Source organism: Engystomops pustulosus, chromosome 3 (assembly GCF_040894005.1).
Source record: "Engystomops pustulosus chromosome 3, aEngPut4.maternal, whole genome shotgun sequence".
In the NCBI taxonomy this organism is placed as follows: domain Eukaryota; kingdom Metazoa; phylum Chordata; class Amphibia; order Anura; family Leptodactylidae; genus Engystomops; species Engystomops pustulosus.
The window spans coordinates 7,228,701-7,255,851 of record NC_092413.1 but is presented as its reverse complement, the minus strand read 5'-3'; the positions used below and the strand labels follow the sequence as shown (position 1 = coordinate 7,255,851).

Sequence of the window (27,151 nt, the reverse complement as noted above, 5' to 3'; positions counted from 1 at the left end):
AAGTAAATCTGCCCCATTGTCTACATGTGATGAGCAGATGATGGGGGAATCTGGCTGACTCTCCTCTACAATCAGGGAAGGTCTCCTCTTACCTGGTGATGTGAGGGGCTGGTGGTCCTCCATCATGACCTCCTTGTACAGGTCCTTGTGTCCTTCTACATACTCCCACTCCTCCATGGAGAAATAGACAGCCACATCCTGACATCTTATAGGAACCTGACACACACAATGACACAGTCATCCCCCGGACCCCTCCCTTGTGTTATTATATCATGTCCCAGCATTCCCGGCAGCGCTCACCTCTCCGCTCAGCAGCTCAGTGATCCTGGAGGTAAGTTCTAGGATCTTCTGCTCATGTATCAGTGAATGAGGCGCAGGCTGGGTGATGGGGCTCTGGGTCTTAGAGGAACCTGACATGGCATTTCTGAGCTCACCGGTCCCTAGCAGGCCACCACGTATGGATCTTTTTACACTTTCCCTCAAGTCGTCTGTATTACTTCTGCAGCAGTTATCATTCAGGTATAATGCAGCAGCACAATAATATCCTATGTGAGAATAACTCAATCCCCAGTAGGTACTGTACGTTCTAGATGTGTTTCCTAGGCTTGTTCTCTGCTCAATGACTTGTATGTCAGGTATTATTTTATTTTTATAATGAACCATTATTTCCACGCTGCTGTACATTTAATAAGGGTTTTTAGATACATAACATTAAGACAAGAACTAACAGAGGCACAAAAGATGAAAAATCACATTACTACAATTACACATCTACGAGTTTAGACTGAATGAGTTTTTACCCGGAGCTGGTAAGAATTTCATCACCTGTAGCAATATATTTACTTAGAAAAGTCAAATTTCACCCACTGTAAATCCTGGACACTGACCAACCTAAGACAATTATGATCATGCCAATTTCCACTGTAGTATAAATAATAGATGAAAGAAATGTCTTTTTAATATATTTATTAAAAAAGAAATGATGGGTCCAAAAAAATAAATTCCTGCAGTTCTCTGACGGAGAACATAACTGTGCAGCAATGTCAAATATTGAGATGAAATTAGTGAGACATCACAATATCTATATATATTAAGATTCATGTTGGAAAGAATAGACTATAACTTAATAAAGACACAAGTTTATTTACTAAGGGTCGCGGATCGCACTTTCGTCGGACTTTCCAACGTTTTGCACGGCTGTGACAGGTATTTAACGAGCGTCTGTGCTGGTATAGTGTTGCACGTGATCAGATTGTGGTGCAGCGGCGGCAGCTTTCATGTGACAGAAATCGGGGGGGCGGCCATCGGACGATCCGAATGATTCGGACTGAGCGCGAGATTTAACTTTCAAATTGTGTCACAAGATCAATCACTTACATGCACCAGGAGGAAGAAGGTGAACTCCGGGGACCTGAGCGGGGAAGCGACACATGCAGGATATCGGGTGCACGATCTTAGTGACTCCCCGCACAGCACATTATACACGGACAATGTACTTACATGCACCAGGAAGAAGAAGGTGAACTCCGGGGACCTGAGCAGGGAAGCGACACATGCAGGATATCGGGTGCAGAATCTTAGTGACTCCCCGCACAGCGCATTATACATGGACAATGCACTTACATGCACCAGGAAGAAGAAGGTGAACTCTGGGGACCTGAGCGGGGAAGCGACACATGCAGGATATCGGACGCACGATCTTAGTGAACCCCAGCAGATGTGCTTTATACACGGACAATGCACATACATGCACCAGGAAGAAGAAGGTGAACTCCAGGGACCTGAGCGGGGAAGCGACATGTGCAGGATATCGGGCGCAGGATCCTAGTGACTCCCCGCACAGCGCATTATACACGGACAATGCACTTACATGCACCAGGAAGAAGAAGGTGAACTCTGGGGACCTGAGCAGGGAAGCGACACATGCAGGATATCGGACGCACGATCTTAGTGAACCCCAGCAGATGTGCTTTATACACGGACAATGCACTTTCAGGAACTCGCTGGACTGTGTAAGTAAATGTGCCCCACAAAGTCAGAAAAGAAGGACTGGTTGAACAGATTGCAATCAAACTATAATCTTTGAAGCGCAGCATCCCTGTCAGGGTTCGGGGTCAATGAACCCCATGGATCACCGCGGTAGATGGTTCTAGCTGACACCTGGGACCGGAATCTAAGTGGCACCTGGTCTTCAACAGAGCTTGCCACAAAGCGGGATGGTCTTGTTGCGGCGTGGTGCCACCAGGTCATTCCACCAGTGCGACTAGCCCGCGGTGGCAGCCAAGGACGCGGTACAGAATCAGCGTTCAGGCTGGTAGTCAGGGCTGGTGGCAGAGATGCAAGGTCACAGGTCAGGTCCGAGGTCACAACAGGAATACTAGGCAGAGCGGGAACAAGGAACAAACGCAAGGAAGTTTTGTCTTAGGCTATGAGCTCAAAGATCTGGCAGGGAATGATGGGAGCCGCTGGTCTTTAAGGAAACTCGAAAGTGGCCAGCGCCCATCAGCGCTGGCCCTTTAAGACTCCTAGTACTGGTGCGCCTGCGCCCTAGGGAGCTGGAACGCACGAGGGGCCTAGCCTGGACGAGAGCAGGGTCGTGGAGAGGTAACTACTCAGTGACAAGGATCGCGGGGGCACCAGTGACAATCCCTACCTACAGAAGAGAGTTTACTTCAGGATATCAGTTGGGCTGGTTTTCTTTGTGCCAGGAAATTCAATAATTGTATAACCTGACCAACTCCGAGTCAGCGGAAGTAAATGTATGACGTCAGTTCAGCAATAGTCCCTCAGGCTGCGCTCACACTACGGAGGGGATTTAGGATGTGCAAAGTCATGAGACTCCCGCCTCCGATGCAAGCCCCGACTGGCGTAGAATTGCGCTATATCCTGCAGCAGGCAATTGGCCAATATATGGTTACGTTTCACACAATGATTTTGACTGTCTGAACCCACCCATAGGGCTATGGGTACTAATGGACATTTGATAAATTTCCTACAAATTGAACATTAAACTGGAAGCTTCCCCGAATGATTTTTGAGATGTTCCTTAAGATGATTTTTCTGACTAAAATTCTCCCCACATTGAAAACATATAAACGGAAGCTCCTTTGAAACATGAATTTGCTTATGTCTCTGAAAAGTTGAAATATGTCTAAAGTTTTTCCCACATTCTGCGCATGAATATGGTTTCTCCCCGGTGTGAATTCTAAGATGTTCCTTAAGTCTTGGTGCCTCGCGAAAACTTTTCCCGCATTCTGAACATACAAATGGACTCTCACTGGTGTGAGTTCTCTGATGGTTTACAAGACCCGATTTCAGTCTAAAACATTTCCCACATTCTGAACATGGAAACGGCTTCTCCCCGGTGTGAACTGTTTGATGATCTGTAAGAATTGACTTCGAAGTGAAACATTTTCCACATTCCGTACATAAATATGGCTTCTCCCCCGTGTGAGTTCTCAGATGACTCTGAAGAACTGATTTCTTACGAAAACATTTACCACATTCTGAACAAGAAAATGGATTCTCCGTTGTGTGAGTTCTCTGATGCTGAAGAAAACCCGATTGGCGACTAAAACATTTCCCACACTCTAAACATGAATACGGCTTCTCCCCAGTGTGAATTCTTAGATGATGTATAAGATATGGTTTCTTTCCAAAACGTTTCCCACATTCTGAACATGTAAATGGCTTCTCTCCTGTGTGAATGCTTAAATGAGCTGCAAGATACGACTTCTTTCCAAAGCATTTCCCACATTCGGAACATGAGAATGGTTTCTCTCCCGTGTGGCTTCTCAGATGCTGAAGATAAACTGATTTATAGGCAAAACATTTCCCACAATCTGAACACGAGAAGGGCTTCTTCCGGGCGTGAGTTCCCTTCGGCTTTTCCTCAGAATCCATGGATGGATCTTTACTATGAAGGACTGTGGGTCCATGAGGAAGTATTGAACTATCTTGTGTGGTAGGGTTATCTTCGACTTCATGAGAGGCTGATAGATGATGTCCATGGAAGCCAATCATCCTGTCTTCACCTGGAAAATAATAAAGACAGAAGAAAATATATGACGGATGGTGGAATTCCCAATGGAGGTGGAAAAAGACCAAGTAGATGTTCAACAAATTTTTATCTAGAAATGTTTTAAAGGTTTTTCATCCACAACAGACACAATAGTTAGAACATATAAATGTGTTTTGTCAAATTTTTATTTCTCTCAATAAAGCTTTGTGCATATTTTTTTAGATCTCCCTGAACCATATACAGGTGGTCCCCTACTTAAGAACACCCGACTTACAGACGACCCCTAGTTACAAACGGACCTCTGGATATTGGTAATTACTGTACTTTAGCCTTAGGCTACAATGATCAGCTGTAACAGTTATCACAGGCGTCTGTAATGAAGCTTTATTGTTACAACTGGTTCTTATGACAACCCAACATTATTAAAATCCAATTGTCATAGAGATCCAAAAAATTTTGCCTGGAGCTACAATTATACAGTATACAGTTCCGACTTACATACAAATTCAGCTTAAGAACAGACCTACAGAACCTATCCTGTACGTAATCCGGGGACTGCCTGTATGCTCATGTTTTTCTTGGAGTTGGAAGTCTATTGATTAGTTGGTTCTTTCTGTGATACAATTGGGGGGGGGCTTCTTTGGTGAAGACCTGGCCATCATATAGTCTTGTTTTTTTGGAATGATTTGGATTCTAACTTTTCCTCACATGGTCTGGGTATCCATTTTCTCTAAACGTATGTACTGGTTGTCCTTTCTTGAATCATTTTTTGGTAAGAACATCCCAAGAATACCCATGAAGACTAAGAAGACTTACTAATGTGGAGACTTTCTGACCAAGTCATCTATCAATCATGATTTGGCCCTCGTCAGTTGCCGAAATCCCTTTACTATAATTTTCTGTATGTCCTAAATCACAACTCATTCATTGAAATAATAATATATTTATAGTAAAACAAAATTTATAAAGACTCTTACCATTAGCGGACACTGAAGAACGGCTGACGTCATCACTCTCCTGCAAAAATCACATATTGCAGATATGAAACCATAAGAAAATAATGGTTCTCCTCAAATATCCATCTGATAGAATCAACAGTCATCCAAGTATTTCACACCAACATTTCCATCATGAAATTATCTAATCCTATCTGCAAGAGGAAAACTGTGATCATCAACCCAGATCTCAGATTATTCCATAATATCCCACAGTATATACTGCACTGCTGCCGAGGCCATTACACCCGTCTATAGAGGAGTCACAGATCTCAGCTTCTCCTACCTGATGATCGGGTGGGACCTCCTGCTTTATTCCTGGCCAGTCCTGGGAATCTGGAGGACGGGGACATCTCTCTGGTGGATCTCTCCTACTGGATCCATCTATAGGAAATAACACAGTGACTGATACATTGTCTACATGTGATGAGCAGATGATGGGGGAATCTCGCTGACTCTCCTCTACAATCAGGGAAGGTCTCCTCTTACCTGGTGATGTGAGGGGCTGGTGGTCCTCCATCATGACCTCCTTGTACAGGTCCTTGTGTCCTTCTACATACTCCCACTCCTCCATGGAGAAATAGACAGCCACATCCTGACATCTTATAGGAACCTGACACACACAATGACACAGTCATCCCCCGGACCCCTCCCTTGTGTTATTATATAATGTCCCAGCATTCCCAGCAGCGCTCACCTCTCCGCTCAGCAGCTCAGTGATCCTGGAGGTAAGTTCTAGGATCTTCTGCTCATGTATCAGTGAATGAGGTGGAGGCTGGGTGATGGGGCTCTGGGTCCATCCTCCTGATACACGGGGGGTCACACACTCACCAGACGACTTCCTCACTACTGTGTAATCCTGTGTATGGGGAGACACTGATCACTACATAGAGTCTAAAAACTATTTGGGGAAATGTATTATTGTTTTACACCAGTTTTTGGCATTTGATAGTTGCACCTTTAATGCAACTTTTCCGACCTACATCACTTTACATTTATCCTAAAAACAAAAGATGGCAATCCACATGTTCAAGTCAGGTTTATGGTGTGTAGCTTTTTATACTGTTGCAAGTGTCTGCAAAAATTCTATTCCTTTGCCCTCCTGACATAGCAAATAGACTGCTTCAATTAATGAAATATTGCAGTGGCATATTATTAATTCATTACGTGTGGATGTGTTAGGATCACTAAAACTTTAAAATAATCAATGAAAATACAATATTTGTATCCCATGGAGGTCAAAGTAGAAAAACAAATTTCAGCCTGATCCAGTGTGTGTGGCCTCCCTATAACACCTGGACATGTTCCTGATGAGGTGTTGTATGTTCTTTCAAGGGGTCTCTACCCAGACCCGAATTATAGCATCAGGCAAAACTGGATAGTTTGTGCTTGATTGGATTCAGATCTGGGGAACGGGTAGCCAGTCCATGGTGAAAGTGCCTTCATTATGAAGGAACCTATGACACACTCCAGCCACATGGGGCCTAGCAATGTCATGTATCAGGAGAAACCCAGGGCCCACTGCACCTGCATATGGTCTCACAGGGTCTTCAGATCTCATCCCAGCAGTCAGGGCACCTCTGGGTAGCACATGGTCCCACACCAAGTTGGAGGAAGTTGCAGGTATCAGAATGTTCTCCACTGCATCTCCAGACTCTGTCAGGCCTGGCACATGTTCTTCTTGTGAACCTGCTCTCTCATTCATGAAGAGCACAGGCTGCTAATGTCCAATCTGCCAATCTTGGTGTTCTCTGTCAAATTCCTATTGCCCTGCACCGTGTACTGGCTTGTGGATGTCCGGCCTTCATACCACCCTCATGGAGCCTGTTTCTGACAGTTTGCGCAGACACGTGGATATTAGTGGCTGCTGGAGGTCATTTTGCGGGGCTCTTGCACTGTTCCTCCTTGCACAATGGAGGAGGTAATGGTCCTGCTAATGGGTTGTTGCCATACTATGGCCCCCTCCACTTCTCCAGGTGTACTGGCCTGTATCTGCTCCATGCTCTCGACACTGTGCTGACAGACACAGGTAACCTTCTTGCTATGGTCTTGCATTGATGTGTTATCTTGGATGAGCAACAGCCAAACAACAGGATAAGTTCTATCATTTCTACCCGTTGTCTGTTGCAAAGAAGCAGAGGAAATAGATTCACAGAAGTGCGACTGAGGTCTCATTTAGACCGGTGGTTTTGAGGTCCGTATGCTATCTGTTTTTTTTTCGGATGGTTTAAGGACCCATTGATTCCTATGGTCTGTTCACAGATGTGCAGACAGTGAGAAAAAAATTGCAGCCTTCACAACATGGACATGGGCCTCCATAGAAGTCAACAGATCTGCAAAAAAAACATGGATGACATCCGTATATGGTCTGTTTTTTTTCTCAAATGTTGCTAGGTAGCTATTTGGGCAGAGCAAAAAGTAGATCAATCTTTTTTTTCTTTTTTTTAGCGGATTTGAAAAAAATGGATGACATACAGAGGTAAAAAATGGGTCGCGGATACAATATGAAATGAACATCCAGACTTTTTGAGCCTAGACTTGGAGTGACATTAAGTAAGTTTTCCGTTTATTTTGTAAGTGGTTTAGTTTAATAATAGATGTAACATGTTTGTTGAAAACTACACCGCAGACCTTAACCCCTTATACGCCAGATTTGTAAAGCCATCTAAGTCACTGTAATAAAGCTGACATTCAACAGCTCCTAAGACTATACTAAGACTAATACCCCCCCCCCCCTTTATGTTTGTAATGATTTACCCATCAACGTATCAGACTTAGAAATTACAGTTATAAATGTGTCAAAAACTTATATTAATGTGAATATTGGCACCTGAGGTCGCCTATAAGGGAACTTTATTACATGTGAGACTCTCACCTCTCCGGTTATCCAGTAGATTATATCTAGGGTGAGGTCCAGAATCCGGGCCGCCATGTGGCTTCTGTCCCCGTCCATCCTGAGTGAGTCATGGATAAAAAGGTGGTAAAAGGTATCTTTACATATACAGGTCCTGTACCTATGGAATCCAAGGGAGAACAAGCAAGACTAAGTGCAAAATCACATCTTACATGCAGTAAAGAATCTCACAAACTGGGTCAAAGCAAATAAGAAATGTCACAGATACCTCGATCATTGACCTTCTAAATACCGGTTATAAATACTAAACCTTCTACGCGGTCAGGTCCCTCCGCTCACTAGACTTTAGTTTAGAATCCTATATCCTTCTGGGATAAATGAGCATTACTGATTAAAGGGAGATGTTTTTAATGTTAATTTGTCACGGGTGCTCCCGCAATCCATGACTCAGGTTGTAGGCACAATGGTGTTCCTCTTTGTGCCCCTAGTCCACAGTCTTGGCTCCCACCTCTCCATGATCCGACACTGGCTCCGATGGCTTCCGGAGATTTAAAGGGCCAGCGTGTCAACAATTCTGATAAATTCTCAACCCCTTCTTGTCTTGCCAGCTGGATCTTCGTGCCTTGTGCCTTAGAGAAAGCTTTGTCTCGTGCCCTGCGCTGTTATTGTGATTTCTCGTTGTGACCCCGGTTCTGTTCCTGACTACGCTCCTCTGCTGTCTGCCTTGACCTAGTGCTACGTCCCTGACTCCGATTCCGTGCTGCCTGTCCTGACCTCCAGCCTGTCCCCGACTACGATTCTGTCTGACGTCTTTGTACCTCACCTTAGCCACCACCAAACTGGTGGTACCACGCCGCACCAAGTCCAACCTGCTTTGCAGCGGGCTCTGGTGAAAACCGGGTGCCACTTAGACTGAGGTCCCAGGTGTCGGCCTACGTCATCTTCCGCAGTGGTGCAGTGGGTCCACTACCCCTGGAGCCTGACAACTAACATAATTTTCCAGGAAAAAAAAAATCAGGTGAGGTTCTAAATAAATAAAATTCTAAATAAAAGTAAAAGGCAATAAAATAAAATAGTACTCATCCCAGGAATCGATCTGTCCACAACAACCCAACCAAATATTATCTGCCCTGGATGGCCAACGGCATAAGAAAAATTCTATAAAACAACTTAACGAGATTTGACTTCAAAGAGCCATAAGATTTGTTATTTATGCCACACGGTGAAGACTGCAAAATAGTTTGAGAAGCCAATATCAGAAATGCTGTTATTTCACACACAAACCCTCCCCCAGAAGGATTTGGGGCTCTTTCAGACATGGGTGTTTATTGGGTTACATGCGGTCAAATTGATGGAAAGATAAAAAGTTATCGTCTTGGCATGTGACAAGAAAAAAAAATGGTTTGGTCTTTAAGATCCAAAATAGGCCAGTCACTAACGAGTTAATCTAGGGAACCAATAAGTGAGAATTTAGCCCGCTCTACATAAGAATCTGGATCCAACCCTATCCCACACCCCCAACGTGTCCTGCTGCTCATCTACATCTCACCAGGAAATATCGTCTACCGATGTAGAGTCCTTTGTCTGTAGGACCTGTGATGATGTCACAGTCACATGATCAGTTAATACCTGCAGATTCTTTGATGGACAGGACCTTTGATGATGTCACACTAATCACATGACAGGAAGAGCAGAACTTGGTGAGAAATATCCATCTTCAGGTCCCTTTCCCACAAAGATTTTCTCGCTGGTAGGACAGCACTCGGTCTATTGTGCTAGATGGGATAAGGAAAACATTGCATCTTTTGCTACATTGTATGGAAGCCCCTTTAACATCAAGCTTGACTTTCAGGAAGCCTAATAACATGATGCAGGATTAAAGCCAATCCAGTATATCTATTCCAGTAGGATCAGCACCCATCTGTAGACAGGGCTGTTTCGATGTAGTTGGGTCTCTTCAGTACAGTGTAGGAAACTGGTTTGTCTGAGTGAGAAGCTTTTGTCTAGAGTTGGGAAGTAAGAGTTCTCCTTATGTAGACTTTGCCAATTAAGGCCGCCTTATAGGCGTGTGGAGACTTACAGCCATTGATGCTCAGCGTCAGTATATTTCCCAGAATCCCCTAGTGTATCAATGGCTATTTGTCTCCACACACCTACAAAACGGCCTTAAGGAGAGTTCTAACTTCCCTACCGTAACAAAAATGATGAAGTGCTATACAGTAGAAAAGATAAACACAATTGGATTAGGGGTCTATGATACAAGTTTCTTCCTTAATTATGTTGAATCAGTTAATTGAACAAAAATACAAGTGAAACAAAGAACACAACAGTAAACATTACCCACACTGCAATATGAACAGTAAGATGAATCTTAGCAGGGCACGCGGGACGCAGTGACAGGATAAAGCACATCGGATATATCGGATACATGATAGAAAACATTAAAGTATTACTGCATACAGAGGAATATTTACATTGTATTCCCGCCCTCCTATACAACAGGCAGTGGTGTAGGCCTCGGTCTAACTTCAGCTGTAGTCGCCTTTCTGGAATGAGGAGGCTTCTGCGTATCGAGAGGGAGAAATATTAAACACAACAGTGTCAGGCTCCAGAACCCGCCGCAAAGCGGGTTGGACTTGCTGTGGCGTGGTACCACCAGGTTGTTCAACTTGGTCCGCGGTGGCAGCTATGGTGAGGTACAAAGACGTTGAGCAGAATCGAGCATCAAAGTCAATAACAGAACTGGGGCATGGAACAAAGCTTTCTCTAGGGCACAAGGCATGAAGATCCGGCTGCGGACACAGAAAGGGGCTGGAATTTAAACAGAACAGCCGGCCAGCACCAATTACCGGCGCGCTGGCCCTTTAAATCTCCGAAAGACGGCGCCCTAGGAGGCTAGGACACATGCGCCAGAGCCAGCGCTTGATCGAGACCAGGTGATCTGGGAATTACGAAGGGGCATGCAACCCAGGACATTGGTCATAGGAGCACCAGTGACAACCAGTCACTTCTCTGAAATAAATATTGCCACTTTGGGTGTACGTGGTATTATTATTATTACACAACAAAAACACAAGTATAGACAGACACAAAAGGGCCAAAGATAGAGAAAAGGGAGAAAAAGAAGACACTTGTAAAGTATAGCAGAGAGAATGGAAGGGGAACAGAAGGGCCGAGGGGTGCAGATATTTCAGGTAACCAGGCTCCCAAATAGATCCTTAAAGATCTATTCTCTGAATTCCATCCATTGTCTCCACACTCGGAGGAATCATTCATGAGCATCAGGTGTCACTGCTGCCAGTTCTTCCATGTGGAATAAGAGTGACATCTCCTGGGCCCATTCTAATATCGAAGGGCAGGTAGAAGGGCGCCAGCGGTGGGGAATTACTGCTCTGGCTGCTACTAAGCAGAATCTGAGCAGATCTCTCTTTCGGGAGCCTATGGTACATGAGAGCACTGACAGGAGTGCAAGCTCAGGGAACTCGTTCTCTTGCTTAAAGGAAACCTACCATGAGGAATCTAGTATTAGAAGTAGATCTGATTATAGATTCCTCCTTCCTGCCTCTGCCCTAATCTGTCATTTAAAAATCCTGGAACCTAACATAACTTGTTAAGAAACTTTATTTTAGTAATATGTAAATTAACTGCAGAGGCCACTGGGGCGTGTCCTAGCCGGGGAGAGCATCGGGAGCTACGGCTGGAACACACCCCAATAGCCTCTGCAGTTCATTTACATATTACTCAAATAAATTTTTTAAGAAGTTAGGTTCGGTTCCAGGATTATTCCAATACAGATTAGGGCAGAGGCAGCAGGAGGAATCACATCTAATCCTGATTCCTCATGGTAGGTTTCCTTTAACTGATATCTGATGTTAAGTGACGAATACCTGTTCCCAAAAGTTTTTAACTATCCTGCAAGACCACCAAAATGTATCTCCTTTCCCAGTTCCACACTGGCAACAGGAATCCGTTACAGAAGCCAAATGGAACACTGTGGGATCTCGGTACCACCTTCATACTACTTTGTATCCCTTCTCCTGGTCGAGGACAATTTGAATGAAACGGAAGCAGCTCTGCCAATCGTCTTCCAATACGGGAGCTCCCAATTCTCCTTCCCAACTCTAAACAAAAGGAAGTTCTAATACAATGGAGCCCTGTGACAGGAGAGAGTAGATCTTCAAGATGGGGAAAGGTTAACCGGAAAAGTCCCTGGAAGGTCATTAGAGCGTCTGTGTCCACATCAGCCACTAACGACCTGAGTAGTCATACCAAAAAGGGTTGACCACCTTGGGACATGGCCACAAATCACTGAGAGGAGGCAGAGGCGAGCCCTGTGAGACGTCGTAAAGGCATGGTATCCTCAAGGACCACCCCACTCCAGAAAGGACAATTTAGACATACCCGAGGGAAATCCTGGGTTCCCAAATATCGGTTTTAGAGGGTGGTACTGCCTTGATAAGACCTCTCGAGAAAGCAAAAAAGACCTCCACATGCGCATAGCTTCTCTTTGAAGAAGCACGGGGAAGGTGGATACAGATGGTGAGGGAAGGAGTTTAAGAAGAACCGGAGAGTGAGCTGTTCCAGTGCCACCCATTGCTTTGAGACAGAGTGGTAGTGCCAGTCAGAGAGTCACAGCAATACCCAAGCTTTATGATGTAGCGTAAGGTCTGGGAGTCCAGCTCCTCCTATGGATCTAGGATGGGTCAGAACTCTCCAGCCCACCATGGGACGGTTGAAACCTCATCTAAAGCCCGAACGTAAGGTAGGAAAATAAACTGGCCTGGGGAAGGGTAGGCACACCGTGACAGACATACAGGACATCAATTTTGAGAGCATTTATTCTGTCCTTCCTTAACCCCTTAACAACCAGGGCCCCTTTTTTGTTTTTGCATTACCATTTTTCACTCCCCACCTTCAAAAAACTATAACTTTTTTAATGTTTTGATGTAAAGAGCTGTGTGAGGGCTTGTTTTCTGTATAACAAATTGCACTTCATAGTTACGGTATTTAATATTCCATGCCGTGTACTGGGAAGCGGGAAAAAAAATTCCAAATGCAGTGAAATTGGTGAAAAAATGCATTTGCACCGTTTTCTTGTGGGCTTGTATTTTACTGCGCGCCCTAAATTATACCTCTCCTTTATTTTTTGGGTTGGTGCAATCATGGGGATACTAACTTTATATAGGTTTTATTGTTTTTTGATATATTTTAAAAAACTAACACCTTCTGTGCAAAAAATAATTATTAATTAATCTTCTGGCGATAATAACTTTTTCATGACTCGGTGTACAAAGCTGTGAGGTGTTATTTTTTGCGGGATGAGCTTAGGTTATTACCATATTGGTGACTGTACAACCTTCTGATCACTTTTTATAAAATTTTTCATATGCTGCAAAATGGCAAAAAAGTGGCATTTTGTACATTTGGCGCTATCTTCCATTACAAGGTTTAACAATAGTAATAACCGTTATTATGATTTGATAGATTGTACATTTTAGGATACGACAATACCCAACATGTTTATTATTTTTTTCTGTTTATTTTGATATCAGTTGTAGGGAAAGGGAGGTTATTTAAATTTTGGGGGGTTTTTTTGCATTTTATTTTGTAATTTTTAACTTTTTTTTTTTTTTTACTATTTTTCAGACCCCCGAGGATACTTTACCCCTGGGTTGTCTGATTCATCCTATTGTATACTGCCATAATACAGTATGGCACTATACAGTATATGGGGGATTTTAAACATCGTCTATTACAATGTGCCACGTCACAATCTCAGCCCAGATGGTGGCATCCATGCAATATGCAGCAAGCACCCACCTTGCCTGGAGAGGCCTCAGCAGTAACATTGCATTGACGCATTTGTTTTGTTAACATAATTTTAACACATTTGTTAACTGTGTGTTAACGGTTGTGTATCGTAAATGCAAACGTTAACAGTAAAGCAATTCAAAACGCAATGTAAACGCCACATGTGAGCGCACCCTTCGATGCTTCAATCCCAATCACGGCATCTAAGAAATTGCGGCACAAGCGCCATCTAGGAGACAGTCCTCCTAAGAACCTTTGGTGTCTGTGGTTCAGTGATTTGCACGGTAAATGTTTCACTGATTCGGATCATGAAAGGCAATATGGGGCTCATTTACTTGCCCGGACCATTTGCGATCCCCCGGCGCGTTGTCCGACGCCGATTCGGGTCTGCTGGGATTCACTAAGATCGTGCGCCCGATATCCACCAGGTGTCGCTGCTGCGCCGAGATCCGCCCGAGTTCACCTTCTTCTTCCCGGTGCATGTAAGTGCTTGATCTTGCGTCACAATTCTTTTTTAAATTCCGCAGTTTTTCCGAATCCGTTGGGTTGTCCGATGGCCACGCCCCCCGATTTCTGTCACGTGAAAACCGGCGCCTATGCACCAAAATCCGATCACGTGCGCCAAAATCCCGGGGCAATTCAGGGCAAATCGACGAAAGTGCGCGATTCGGACCCTTAGTAAATGAGCCCCTGTGGGTTCGCAAAAAAACAAAAAAAACAAATGCAACATCCAAGTTGTGATGTTTTTTTTATTTATGCATTTTTAACTTTTTATACATTAAAAATAACGCCTACAGCGTATCATTTTCCATATTAACACAGTATCAAATGCAATTGTATTTATGTCGATCTGCATATTGAATTCCCAATAGGGATGAACGTGGTTATGCCATATGCAGCAATGGAGGCCACATCATTGTAGATAACATACAGATGACAGAAGACTAGCAATCACACCCACACCCGCACCGACACATCATCTCCTGTGTTATAGAGGGGGGTAATAGTCTTATAAGGCCGTATGAGGCTTCACACACCATCTGGACCAGATGAGTTCAAATTTCCGAGCGGGGGATGGCACTATTGACAAGCAAGATCCATCTTTTCAAGGGAGGGCTGATCCCGGTCCATCCAGGACATCATTACCACTTTCTGGGCATAATATAGGGCAGTGATGGCGAACCTTTTACAAACCGAGTGCCCAAACTACAACCAAAACCCACAATATTTGGCAATGCAAGTGGTATTTGCTCCCTGTTCTATCACAGGTTTCAATCACATCTGTATGGAGACCTATGTTCTGGTTGATGTCCTGGGTGCCCACAGAGAGAGCTCCGAGTGACACCTCTGGCACCCGTGCCATACACTCACCGGCCACTTTATTAGGTACACCTGTCCAACTGCTCGTTAACACTCCCTTGCACTCACCACAGACGTAAAGTAAGACAGTTCAACTTCCATCCAGTCATCATGGGATGCCAACCCCAACATTCAAAAGCTTTATTAGAGGGTCTGGTCCTGTGAGAGGAGAGGATAGACCTGTGTGAGTGGTTTAGGGAGGTCATCAAAGGTGCGATGTTTGCAAAGCAATGTTACACATTCAGTTTTTTTTGTGGACACAGACAAAATGGAAGAAAAACAGCGACACGAGACAAAACCAACGGGTGCACAACTGAAGCGGAGCACCAACACCAATGCAAAAGAGCACTAAACCAAATCTTTGCTATATTTGCTCCATCAATGATTCCTTATTAAAATTTGCTACTTAATTAAAATAATGAAGTATTTTATGGAATACTTTTGGAAGAATTCCCAGAAACAGAGGACTTTAATATTCCTTAGTAAAGTTTACAGTTGCTAAGTTTTCTGGGAATAGGGTGTACAGGGATACAGATTTTGCTGTGACGGGATCACAAGCCTCTCGGAGGAGACCTTTGTGGGTGCTGACGACGCCCCTCGTATAGCATTAGATGTACATGCACGTCTTCTTGCTGGAGGTCAAAAGGACCATTATGGCAAACAGGCTACAGTCAGCTGTAACGGAAGAAAACTCCCGTATGTAATATATGTTACACCTCGATCAAATTGGGGAAGCACGGTGGCTTAGTGGTTAGCATTACAGCCTTGAAGCGCTGACGATCTGGGTTCAAGTCCCAGGGTCAACATCTGTAAAGAGTTTGTATGTTCTCTCCGTGTTTGCGTGGGTTTCCTCTGGTTTTGTCCCACGCTCCAAAGCATACTGGTAGGTGATTAGATTGTGAGCCCCATTGGGGACAGGGACCGACTTGGCAAGCTCTGTGCAGCGCTGCGTAATCTGTGTGCGCTATATACATAAAGGAAATACTAAATTGAGTCTCAACCCCATGAAGAAAAGCAATCAAAGAGCCTTTTTTAAACAAGGAAAAGCTTTATTACATCTCAGTTAACGAGGACGGAAATCACAGACCTGGCTACACTGTTAACACTTACACAGTGGTACAATGTAGCGAGTCTAAACGAAACCCTAAGAATTGTAAGGACTTCAGAATAAAGCAATATTGACCGGCACACAGCTTCTAAGATTAGTAATGACCTTGTGATTTAGTATCCACTTCTGGTGACTATACCTCCTGCTCTGGAACCGCGCACCATGAAGGTCATTTCGCAACTACAAGACCTCTACCCATGAGGCCCCGTATTGTCTATGCGTTTCCTATGTTTGATATGTGTTATGAACACAACAATGAAGAGATGGATAGAGGAGGTAGAGTTTTGCTTCCGTAATCTGCAGGTGCACATCATCTGTTGCATCACAGACTTTCTCCCAAAAGAAGAAATCATGACAAAAGCCCCCGACGTAAGTCACATCAACGTCCAAGGGGCTCAGGTTCAGCTCTTCCAGGGTCTATTGCTGGTGACTCTACAACATCACAGAATCCATAGTCACATATTTGCTGAGAGATCACAATATACCAAACCATTGTGACTTCCCTTTGGGCCTATCACCTTGCAAGGATGGCAGAGAACCGACCCCTTATCCCTCATTGGATTTGAAAGAAATTTCTAAGGCTCCATGAAATATCTGCTCCATAAAATACCACAAGGCAGCTTCTCCCCCTTCAACACCTCCTCTCCCAACCATGTGGCACCATCTCTCTCCTCTTAAGTCGCCTGCTGTGGATCATAATCAACCTTCCTGCCATCTGGTTTTGAGGCCAGATGTTGCTTTCCTACAGGAGACCCACCTAACCCCATCTGGCTCACAAGGCACTGGCACCCTCCAGCCTTATAAGGCCTCAGCAGCGAGTAAGAGGATATGGCTATGTATTTTGGTAACATGCACCTGCTACTATATTAGACCCAGAGGGTTGGGATATAAGTCCATAGTGTTATAGCCCTACATACGTGTTGGTCCGTAAAGACCAAATGGGTTTTGTTAGATTTCGTCAAGCTTGGGCTCATCTGTGACAAGCTGCGTCCATCTTGGAAATGGTGTGGGGAAAGGTGAAAAGGTACTATTGTTGATAGCTTGAAAGGAAATGTATGATGTCCATCCTCCATTTATAGACTTCTGTGGATCTTTTTACCCTGTCAAGTTTCTAGCGCCCTACGGAATCTCTGGCAGCCATCGAATGTGTAACTCCAGTAACCTACATCGATTCCTTGACCGCTGTAGCTTCTTCTCAGGTTATAAGATCAATCAAACCAAGACTGAGGCCCTCCCCCAAAATGCTCCCAAGCTGCCTGCACTACAGACTTCCTAAAATTACTCAATTTTCCTCCGAGGGGTTTACTTCACTCCCACCTTTCGGTTTCCGTACCTTACTAATTATTCCCATCTAATCGGTAAAGTCTAAGCTCTGTGCACTAAGTGGCAGATGGTAGACACATCCTCTCCACCAAAAACCAAAGAAAACTTTTTTTAATAGCACCCGATTACTTAGGAAAGTAAGAAAAGAGACTAGAGTTTAAAAAAAAAAAGTAACTACATTTGGGGTCGGGAAGAAGTTGTGTTTATGTAACAGACATAAGAGAAATCTCTATTGTATATCGCACCAGTAACTGTAGTTGGGAGCACTCACTCCTTATGAGAGGTCGTCCCAAGGATCTACGTATTTCTCTTCAGTCTCCATTGCCCCAGAAGAAGCCATTGTGAGGCCAAACTCTGGGTCGTGTGCTGATGCTATTAGTGCTGTTGGATTTTTATGAAGGGTCTATTTAACTTTGTAAGTAGAAAATTTAAATAAACAAAAAATCTTTAAAAACACCTATGTAGATCTGATGGTAGGTTCCTATTAACCTACTAAACTCTAATCCATCTTTACCTTATCCTATAATATGTTCTAAACTAAGCTAAACTTTATCTACCTAATATATTAATTTTCCAAAGAAGCTGCCGGGGCTCTCCTGGCATTGTTGTCACGGGTGATCATGCGATCCATGTCACGGATCGCGGGCACTCTCGTGCCCCTCTCCGTGGCGCTGCGCCCCTCGGCCCTCACTTACCTCTCCACGCTCCCGCTCCAGTCCCAGCTAGACCCACGCGCCCAAGAGAGCGGGGACGCATGCACGCCGGCACTCCTTTGCGCTCATTAGCCAGTCGCACCTGTGGAACGACCTGGCGGCACCTCCCCGCAGCAAGACCATCCCGCTTTGGTCTCATCGGACTCTGGTGAAGACCAGGTGCCACTTAGATTCCAGTCCCAGGTGTCGACTAGTACCATCTCCCACGGTGGTCCAGGGGGTTCACTGACCCCAAACCCTGACAATTAGGATCAAAGGCTACTCCACACCTCAGTACCCTCAGCACCTGCATGTTCACAGCACACTGTTTACACTGCTGCATCGAAGCTCTGCACACGCGCAGTAGCTCCAGCATCAGTGCTGAAGTAGTGCACCCATCGGGACTTATGCATATCATCCCCTTAGAACAAGCCTTGTGAGGTGGTAAAACTTTGTGGAGCTTGTTCTGTTGTGGAGGTGGAAACACGTTTAGTTGCTGCCAGGTCTGAATGGGGTTTAACCGAATCTTATGATCTTCCCATGAGTAGCCCGGGACCTCATCTAAAGAGCCGGAGTGAAATGCGAGTAGAGCCTCATCTGTGTATAGATATGTAACACACATAAACTTTATGTAACATACATGCATAGTACTTTTTAATATATATCAACTAAATTATCACCATCACATGTAGATTTTTATGCTGGCATTATAGATTTATTAAGAAACCAATTACTATTTTTAGCCATTCCTTTCTAGTAGAACCTACTTTCCATTGATCAAAACATGAAAAGTTTCTCCCCCGAGTGAATTCGGAGATGATCTATGAGATAGGCTTTCTTGGCGTAACTTTTTCCACATTCTGAACATGAAAACGGTTTCTCCCCTCTGTGAGTTCGCAGATGGGTAACAAGACTTGATTTCTGTCTAAACCGCCTCCCACATTCTGTACAGAAATACGGCTTCTCCCCCGTGTGGATCCGTATATGATCTATGAGATAGGATTTCTTTGCAAAACATCTCCCACATTCCGTACAGGAAAACGGCTTCTCCCCCGTGTGAGTTCTCAGGTGATAATCAAGAACTGATTTCTTTCCGAAACACTTCCCACATTCGTAACACGAAAACGGCCGCTCGCCCGTGTGAGTTCTTAGGTGACCTTTAAGATTGGATTTATTTCCAAAGCATTTCCCACATTCCAAGCATGAGAACGGCTTCTCCCCTCCTGTGTGAGTTCCCTGTGGCGGTTTCTCAGTATCAGCGGATAGATCGATGGTGCGAAGGATTAAGGGTCCATTAGGAGGGAATAAATTGTCTTGATTGGTGTTATCTTCAAATTCATGAGAGGGTGATAAGAGATAGCGTCCCTGGGAATCAATCATCCCACCACTTATAGTGCCTAAAAACAGGAAAATAGTGTTAATAGACTGAGTAGTGTATCAGCTTAAATTGTTTTAGAGGGTTTTTCTACACTAGACATGTATCCCCCAATCTACATGCTGTCACGGAGGACCCTCAGTATTTAAGGGAAAGTTTAGAGGATTGTTTTATGCCCCTCCCTTTCTTGAGATTTCTGGGGGTCCCAGAGCTTGGAGCGTCTGAGATTAATGATGAGCAGAACCAAAGTTTCTGTTTAGGTTCGGGTGTGCCCCAGACATAATGCCAGATGGGTGCCTGAACAGCCAATGGGGCAAATTGATGCCCCCAATAATTAGCCTTAGCTGTGATCAGGTGGACACCCCCTGGAAACTTTGGGTTCACTCATCCCTATCAGTGTATCAGACACCTATAATCTATCCCATGGATCTGGATCAGTGTCCAATGTGGGAAATAACTAATTCTATATGTGTTTATATTGTACTCGACCCTCAACAGGAAGTTTTATTTGCAATTTAAGAAAAAAAAAACTAAGTGTTAAATATTTAAATCAGAGAATCAGTAACTGAAGGAGGATCCATTGTTACCACATCATATAGTACAGGTTTCCCCATACTGGATACCGGATATTTCTCCTGTGGGATGGATCGGAGAGTTTCGCCTTTGCTCCCCACATGCATTGGGTATTTTCTCTTGAAGTCTCTACTGGAGGTTTTGCAACATCCCCCACCGGGGCCTAGCCTTTTCTCGGGGCCTGGAGTCAGCCGGGGCCCGCAGTACCTGAGTGGCTGGCGGTTGCGGCCTAGGCACGCTAGTGTCACGGTGCTTGGTATGGGGAACCGGAGGGTTGTCCTACAGCCTGGCAAGTCTCCAGCAGGGTGGTGTTGGCAAGAAATGATGAGGGAGAGGCTGCTATAGCGGATCTCCCTGGGGCAACCCTTTGGTGTCTAGAGTATGAGTCTCTGTGTAGTGGACAGGGTGCCTGTGATGATGGCAGCCGTAGTAGCAGGGACCAGACGGAGGCAGTTCTTTATTGGAACCGACAGGAACCGCAGCAACGTGCCTTTACAAAATGGTGGATTGCTGAGATGCAGTTGGAGGGAGCCACAGGATGTAGATCACCAGCCTGGATGCAGAGGGCAGGCTGGGAGGTAGCTGTGTCCTGGAAGGATGCTTCAGCTTGTCCTGGGTTGTTTCAGGTATCACCATTAAAGGTAGGATGATACCCCTTTCCTCACTATACTAGCTATTAGTTCCACTCTTCAGGCAGGGGCTAGGCTCTTCCTGCTCTGGTCTGGTATGCTAGCTGTACAGACTCCGCAGAGTCTGTATTGGAGTAACTCCAGTCTGCTTCTGCTCCTGGGTCTGACTGCACTCTAGAACATTCCTGGCCAGGGGTTTTGTTACTCCCACTCGTTCAGGTGGTGGCTACTCCTCCAATTACGTCTCAGCTCACAGAAACAGAGTGTAATACATGTGATTGGCTGACACATATGACATCAGACAAAACACTTAACTCCTGCCTTACCAGGCAGGATCTACCACTGCAATGTTCCCCTGGGTCCTATAAGGACTATGTAGTGTGATGTAGTGACATGCTGTGGGGCTGACTAGACCCTACACAGGCTGCAAGCTACATGGTGGGACGTATTCGCAACCACTCCTCTGCCTTGCATCGGCGAGGGTATTGCAGTTTCATCTCGAATATTTTTTTAGTTACTGATTAGTTACAGTTATAACAGATTGTTACATTCCAAGAACAACCACGAAGACCAAGTGTAGACGGTCTGACCCAGTCACCTATGCATCATGGTTTGGCCCTCGTCAGCTACTCCAATGCCTACACCTACCAATTATGAACTCATAAATAAAAAAATAATATATTTATGGAAGAATAAAAAACAAGACTCTTACCATCGGCTGCCAGTGAAGAACTGCTGAAATCATCACTTTCCTGCAAAAATAAAAAAATCACATATTGCAGATATAGAAACGTAAAACGAAAACGATAATATTTTAGATTTAAGCAAAGCCGTAAAAACTCACACAGGCCACGAAACATCCTGCCATAATAAAGGATCTGCTCTAATGTCAACTTTCTTAACGTCAAAGAATCTTTCCAGAAATCTAAGTTTCACCAACCTGATAATCCAATAGGACCTCCTGATTTATTCCTGGCCAGTCCTGGGAATCTGGAGGACGGGGACATCTCTCTGGTGGATCTCTCCTACTGGATCCATCTATAGGACATAACACAGTGACTGATACATTGTCTACATGTGATGAGCAGATGATGGGGGAATCTGGCTGACTCTCCTCTACAATCAGGGAAGGTCTCCTCTTACCTGGTGATGTGAGGGGCTGGTGGTCCTCCATCATGACCTCCTTGTACAGGTCCTTGTGTCCTTCTACATACTCCCACTCCTCCATGGAGAAATAGACAGCCACATCCTGACATCTTATAGGAACCTGACACACACAATGACACAGTCATCCCCCGGACCCCTCCCTTGTGTTATTATATAATGTCCCAGCATTCCCGGCAGCGCTCACCTCTCCGCTCAGCAGCTCAGTGATCCTGGAGGTAAGTTCTAGGATCTTCTGCTCATGTATCAGTGAATGAGGTGGAGGCTGGGTGATGGGGCTCTGGGTCCATCCTCCTGATACACAGGGGGTCACACACTCACCAGACGACTTCTTCACTACTGTGTAATCCTGTGTATGGGGAGACACTGATCACTACATAGATCCTAAGAATCCTTCACCTCTCCAGTCATTTCCCTGTTGTATTCCTAGAGATAAGAGCCGTGTCCTGGGAGACTCTCACCTCTCCAGTTATCCAGTAGATGATCTCTAGGGTGAGGTCCAGGATCCGGGCAGCCATGTGGCTTTTGTCAATGTCCATCCTTGATGGGTCATAGATTAGAAGATCCTTGAATTTCTTTAAACGTCTATGAACGTCTTTTACCTAAAGAACCTGAGGGAGAATGAGCCATAACAACATCTGACATCCAGTAATTGATCTCACAAAGTGGGAATTGTCACAGGCGTTTCATAGTGATGATTGTGCATCTCACCACACGGCACCAATGGACTGAAAAAGGAGAATATTCGGTTTCATGTAAAATATGATACTGGGTTGTGCTTCTAGATGCCAAATAACCAGAGATATTCACTGTTCAAATGAAATTTGGATGTCAGGTCTTTTATTTTATAATTGTATCATTTTTATAATTTTGTTTCAGTGCATGTTCCATTTTTATTATTCTTTATATAGGTTATATAGGTTTATAGTCATTCTTATTCTTAGATAAAATGTATAATGCATCTATTTCAGTTTCTATATTGTTATATAATTCAGGCCATATTTTTTGTAAATCCCCTGAGATGGATGAAGTCATTCCCAGTCCGGGTTTTGTATGTAACCTTGAACACCTTGTGAATAAATCCGCCCAAGTGAGTCCCAAAAATATTTCAGCTACTGAGGAAGGAAGAAGGTTGTCTCCTGAAACGCGTCGGGCCATTTCATATACTGTGACCAGCCATAGGGCCGTCTATAGAGGACGTCATATGGAAGATTTCCACTGATAACCGTGAGGATCGTAATGATATCAATCAAACCAAGAGTCACTGTCTAAACTGCAAACACCACCACCTAAACTGCGTATATCGTTGTTACAAACTACCATCTTATAAATATCACCAAGAAACTATGTAACCTTATACCTTTGGCAAATAGACAATCTTTGTCACAGGTGTCCCTGCGATCCATGGCTCGGATCACAGGCACACCCATACCCCCCTCCATGGTAGTGCTGCCCCGTCCCCTGGCCTGCACTTACCTCTCCACGCTCCTGCTCCCATCCAGGCTAGGCCGTGCGCGCGTCCCGGCTCCTTAGGGCACATGTGCCGGCATTCAAAGATTTAAAAGGCCAGCTCTGATTGGCGCTGGCACTTCCCGGTTTTCCATAAAGACTGTCTGCTCCCATCAACCCCCGCCGGATCTTTAAGCTCATTGCCATAGAGAAAGCTTTCTTGCGTTTGTTCCTATCCTTGTGACCCCAAACCTGACCTTTGACCTTGCATCTCTGCCACCTACCTTGACTACCTGCCTGTCCCGGACTTTGAGCCTGGATTGTGATTCTGTACTTCTACCGTGGCTGCCACCGTGGGCTAGTCGCACCTGTGGAACAACCTGGTGGCTCACTCCTGCAGCAAGTCCAACCTGCCTTGTGGCGGGCTCTGGTGAAGACCGAGTGCCGCTTAGACTCCGGTCCCAGGTGTTGGCTAGTTCCATCTCCCACGATGGTCCAGGATGTCCACTTACCCCCCGAGTGCTGACAATCTTGACAATCGAAGATCTATATCCTCTGATAGATCCTGGCCGGCTCTGACACCACCTGCGGTTAATCTCCACCGGCTGGGACTTGAGGTTCATCCGGAAACATTACTGCACGTGTGCGGAATGAACAAGCGAGCCGCGGCTTTTCTCAGCCTACTCCGGGACGCCGGAGTCACACCCGATAATACTGACACTTGTGTCTAGACATCTTATGGCCAATGTTGTGAGTATTATACCCAAATGAAAACAACAACACGGACGCCAGTGCGAGTATTTTTTTAAAATATTGCAAGCGCCCTGCAAACTGTGGTTTATTCTATTTTATTAAATCAGTGTTATTTTATAGGTGTATTTTATAAAGATTGCTCCACCCATCGATCGCGCTGCCAGTGTTTGTTGTGATATTTTCATGGACATCTTACTGAACCATTGTTTTCTATGGATGTTTTCACGTTGGCTTTTTTTGTACTGATCTGTTGCCCAAGGAAAAAAATTTTGGAACCTTTGTTTTTCACTGATGCGGATCACGGAAGGCAATAGAAGTCTATGGGTCCACAAAAAAAACCTCATGACAGCTCATTTTTTTGCACTGATGAAACTGGAGGACCGGGTGTCATGTTTTGGAACCCATGTTTTTTCTGCAGACGTGGAGACACAATTTTATCACAGTTTGATACAAAGTTGCATGAAGGTGGCCGTGAGTGGTAATTACAAAGCTATAACTTTATACACGGTAGGCTGTTAAAAAAAAAAAATAGATATTTTATTTGGCTATGTTTTCATATTGCTTATTATATATACCCGTATATATTTTTTTTTTCTCGAGTTTAAGCCGAGTTTGGGTTTTCAGCACATTTTTTTTGTGCTGAAAAACTAGGCTTATACTCGAGTATGTATGGTATGTCTCCACATTTGTGGATCACAACCAGATTTTCCGTGGCTTTTGTGAGTGTATTTTTGTTTATGTTATATATTATTATATTTATATATAAAATTTGAGCCCTTGTTGTGTGCAAACCTCCGCTGTAATGTGAGTTTTATGCAGAAGTATATGATTTCATGCATTTTAAAAACAATGATTTGTTTCTGATACAAAGTTGCATGATGGTGGGACGGGCCATCAACTGTTGATGAAGACAAATGCAATCGCCAGATTGAAAGCTTTCAAAACTTCTGTAGGTTTCGGGGAAGCATTTACTTTTTTATCTGTTTCATCTCTATATTTGTTTCAGGTTGTGACCGTCTTGAAATTTGTCGCTAAAAAGCAGATTTTTCGGTTCAGTTTAAGTGATTTTATGATGATTTATGATGATGTGACTATAAACCCTAAACATCTTCATCTATTACATTTAGGAGACGTGAAACTAATTGTTTTCTCATTTTTTGTCATCAAAGTAATTTTTTTTTTTTTTAAATAAAAATTTACACTTTTAATCAAAATCGCATGAAGGTGCCCATGTCCATAAAATCATTGATGCAATTCTGAAAATGGGTCAAGTCTCTGCTTTCAGAAAATATTTGGGATTATTAAAAATCTTTGTGCTGTAATTTCGGTTTTATTTGTAAACGTCAAAATTCTAAAAATTGCTCTGCCCAGTAATGCAACCAAAATTTCCAGAAATTTCCGGAAGGAAATGTTTCCTTTGTTGATTAGACTTTCCTATGGCTCCTTTTCTCTCCTCAGACATCCGGTTCCCCCATGCCCCCCACTTACACATCCCACACCCCCATTTCCCCTCCGTCAGACATCCCGCGCCCCCATGTCCCCTTCATCACAGCCCGCACCCCGATCCCTCCTCACACAAAGCTTACCAGAAATCAACGTCGCTCCTTATATCGTTCTATAGGACCTTTGATGATGTCACAGTCACATGGTCAGTGAGATACCGGGGATAAGGAAACAGTACAGGACCTTTGATGACATCATCCTTGTCACATGACAGGAAGTGCTGGGCAATCAGAAACATCAACGTTCAAAGGTTTTTCAGTGAGTCTGAGGTAAAAATTGACAACATTGACGAATATGTGTTTAACCCCTTAACGACGCAGCCCTTTTTTCTTTAAATGTTTCCATTTTTCGCTCCTCACCTTCAAATTTTCATAACTTTATTTACATTTTTTGTTTACGGAGCTTGTTTTCTGCATCACAAATTGCACTTCCTAGCGTCAGTATTTTTAATTCCAAATACAGTAAAAAAAACCCGCATTTGCGCCATTTTCTTGTGGGCTCTGTTTTACAGCTTTCGCTGTGCTCTCCAAATAATTGTGATCACTACGATACCAAATTTATAAAGGTTTTATTAGGTTTTAACAATATGACAAAAGCCTCATTCAATACAACAGTTGAATGATTTAGTATCTATAAAGGCAACGAAAAAAACACCACATAGGGTAATGCGCTGACAATGACATACATCAAGACAACCGTGTGACAGAAAGAGCCCCTTAACTCCATCACCTGGATAATCTTGAAAGGGGGGGGGGGGCAATTAAGCAATTTACCAATATACATCTATTAAAAGGTCTACTCCACTTTCTTTATATGTAAAGTCAAGCCTGCTGTGTTTTGACATTCCTGAACATAAAATGGCTGCAGATGGAGGGTCGTGTGATCTCCATGTACAATCACCCTACCAGTAACTTATGATAGTATTCATGAATATAAGGTCAAGGTCCTGGCAGGGCGATTGCTCATGTGTCCTCCCTGCTGGGAAGACACTTTGAGGGGAGCTGCTTGGAGGACACTGTGAGAGGAGCTGCTTGGAGGATACTATGGGGGGAGCTGCTTGGAGGACACTGTGAGAGGAGCTGCTTGGAGGACACTATGGGGGGAGCTGCTTAAAGGACACTATGAGGGGAGCTCCTGGGGGGACACTATGAGAGGAGCTGCTGGGGGGACACTATGAGGGGAGCTGCTGGGAGGACACTATGAGGGGAGCTGCTGGGGGGACACTATGAGGGGAGCTGCTGGGGGGACACTATGAGGGGAGCTGCTGGGAGGACACTATGAGGGGAGCTGCTGGGAGGACAATATGAGGGGAGCTGCTGGGGGACACTATGAGGGGAGCTGCTGGGGGGACACTATGAAGGGAGCTGCTGGGGGGACACTATGAGGGGGAGCTGCTGGGAGGACACTATGAGGGGGAGCTGCTGGGAGGACACTATGAGGGGAGCTGCTCTGGAGACACTATGAGGGGAGCTGCTGGAAGGACACTATGAGGAGAGTTGCTGGAAGGACACTATGAGGGGAGCTGCTGGGAGGACACTGAGG

At 44.4% G+C, this 27,151-nt stretch overlaps 1 protein-coding gene and 1 long non-coding RNA gene across 2 annotated transcripts; both read right to left on the bottom strand.

The window, feature by feature from the left end:
* Positions 1 to 25,827, bottom strand: LOC140120899 (uncharacterized). The gene is made up of 6 exons (XM_072139932.1): positions 25,693 to 25,827; positions 22,366 to 22,515; positions 21,681 to 22,253; positions 21,453 to 21,492; positions 18,961 to 19,560; positions 1 to 3,863 (listed from the first exon to the last, which is right to left on the bottom strand). Exons 3-6 carry the CDS (start codon positions 21,966 to 21,968, stop codon positions 3,007 to 3,009), a joined length of 1,785 nt encoding a protein of 594 aa, XP_071996033.1. The 5' UTR covers positions 21,969 to 22,253; positions 22,366 to 22,515; positions 25,693 to 25,827; the 3' UTR covers positions 1 to 3,006.
* On the bottom strand, positions 5,693 to 9,410 carry LOC140120909 (uncharacterized). Its single transcript, XR_011853998.1, has 3 exons — positions 8,694 to 9,410; positions 7,892 to 8,030; positions 5,693 to 5,875 (listed from the first exon to the last, which is right to left on the bottom strand). It is a non-coding gene; the product is annotated as an uncharacterized lncRNA (long non-coding RNA).
* Positions 25,828 to 27,151: the final 1,324 nt, after the last annotated feature.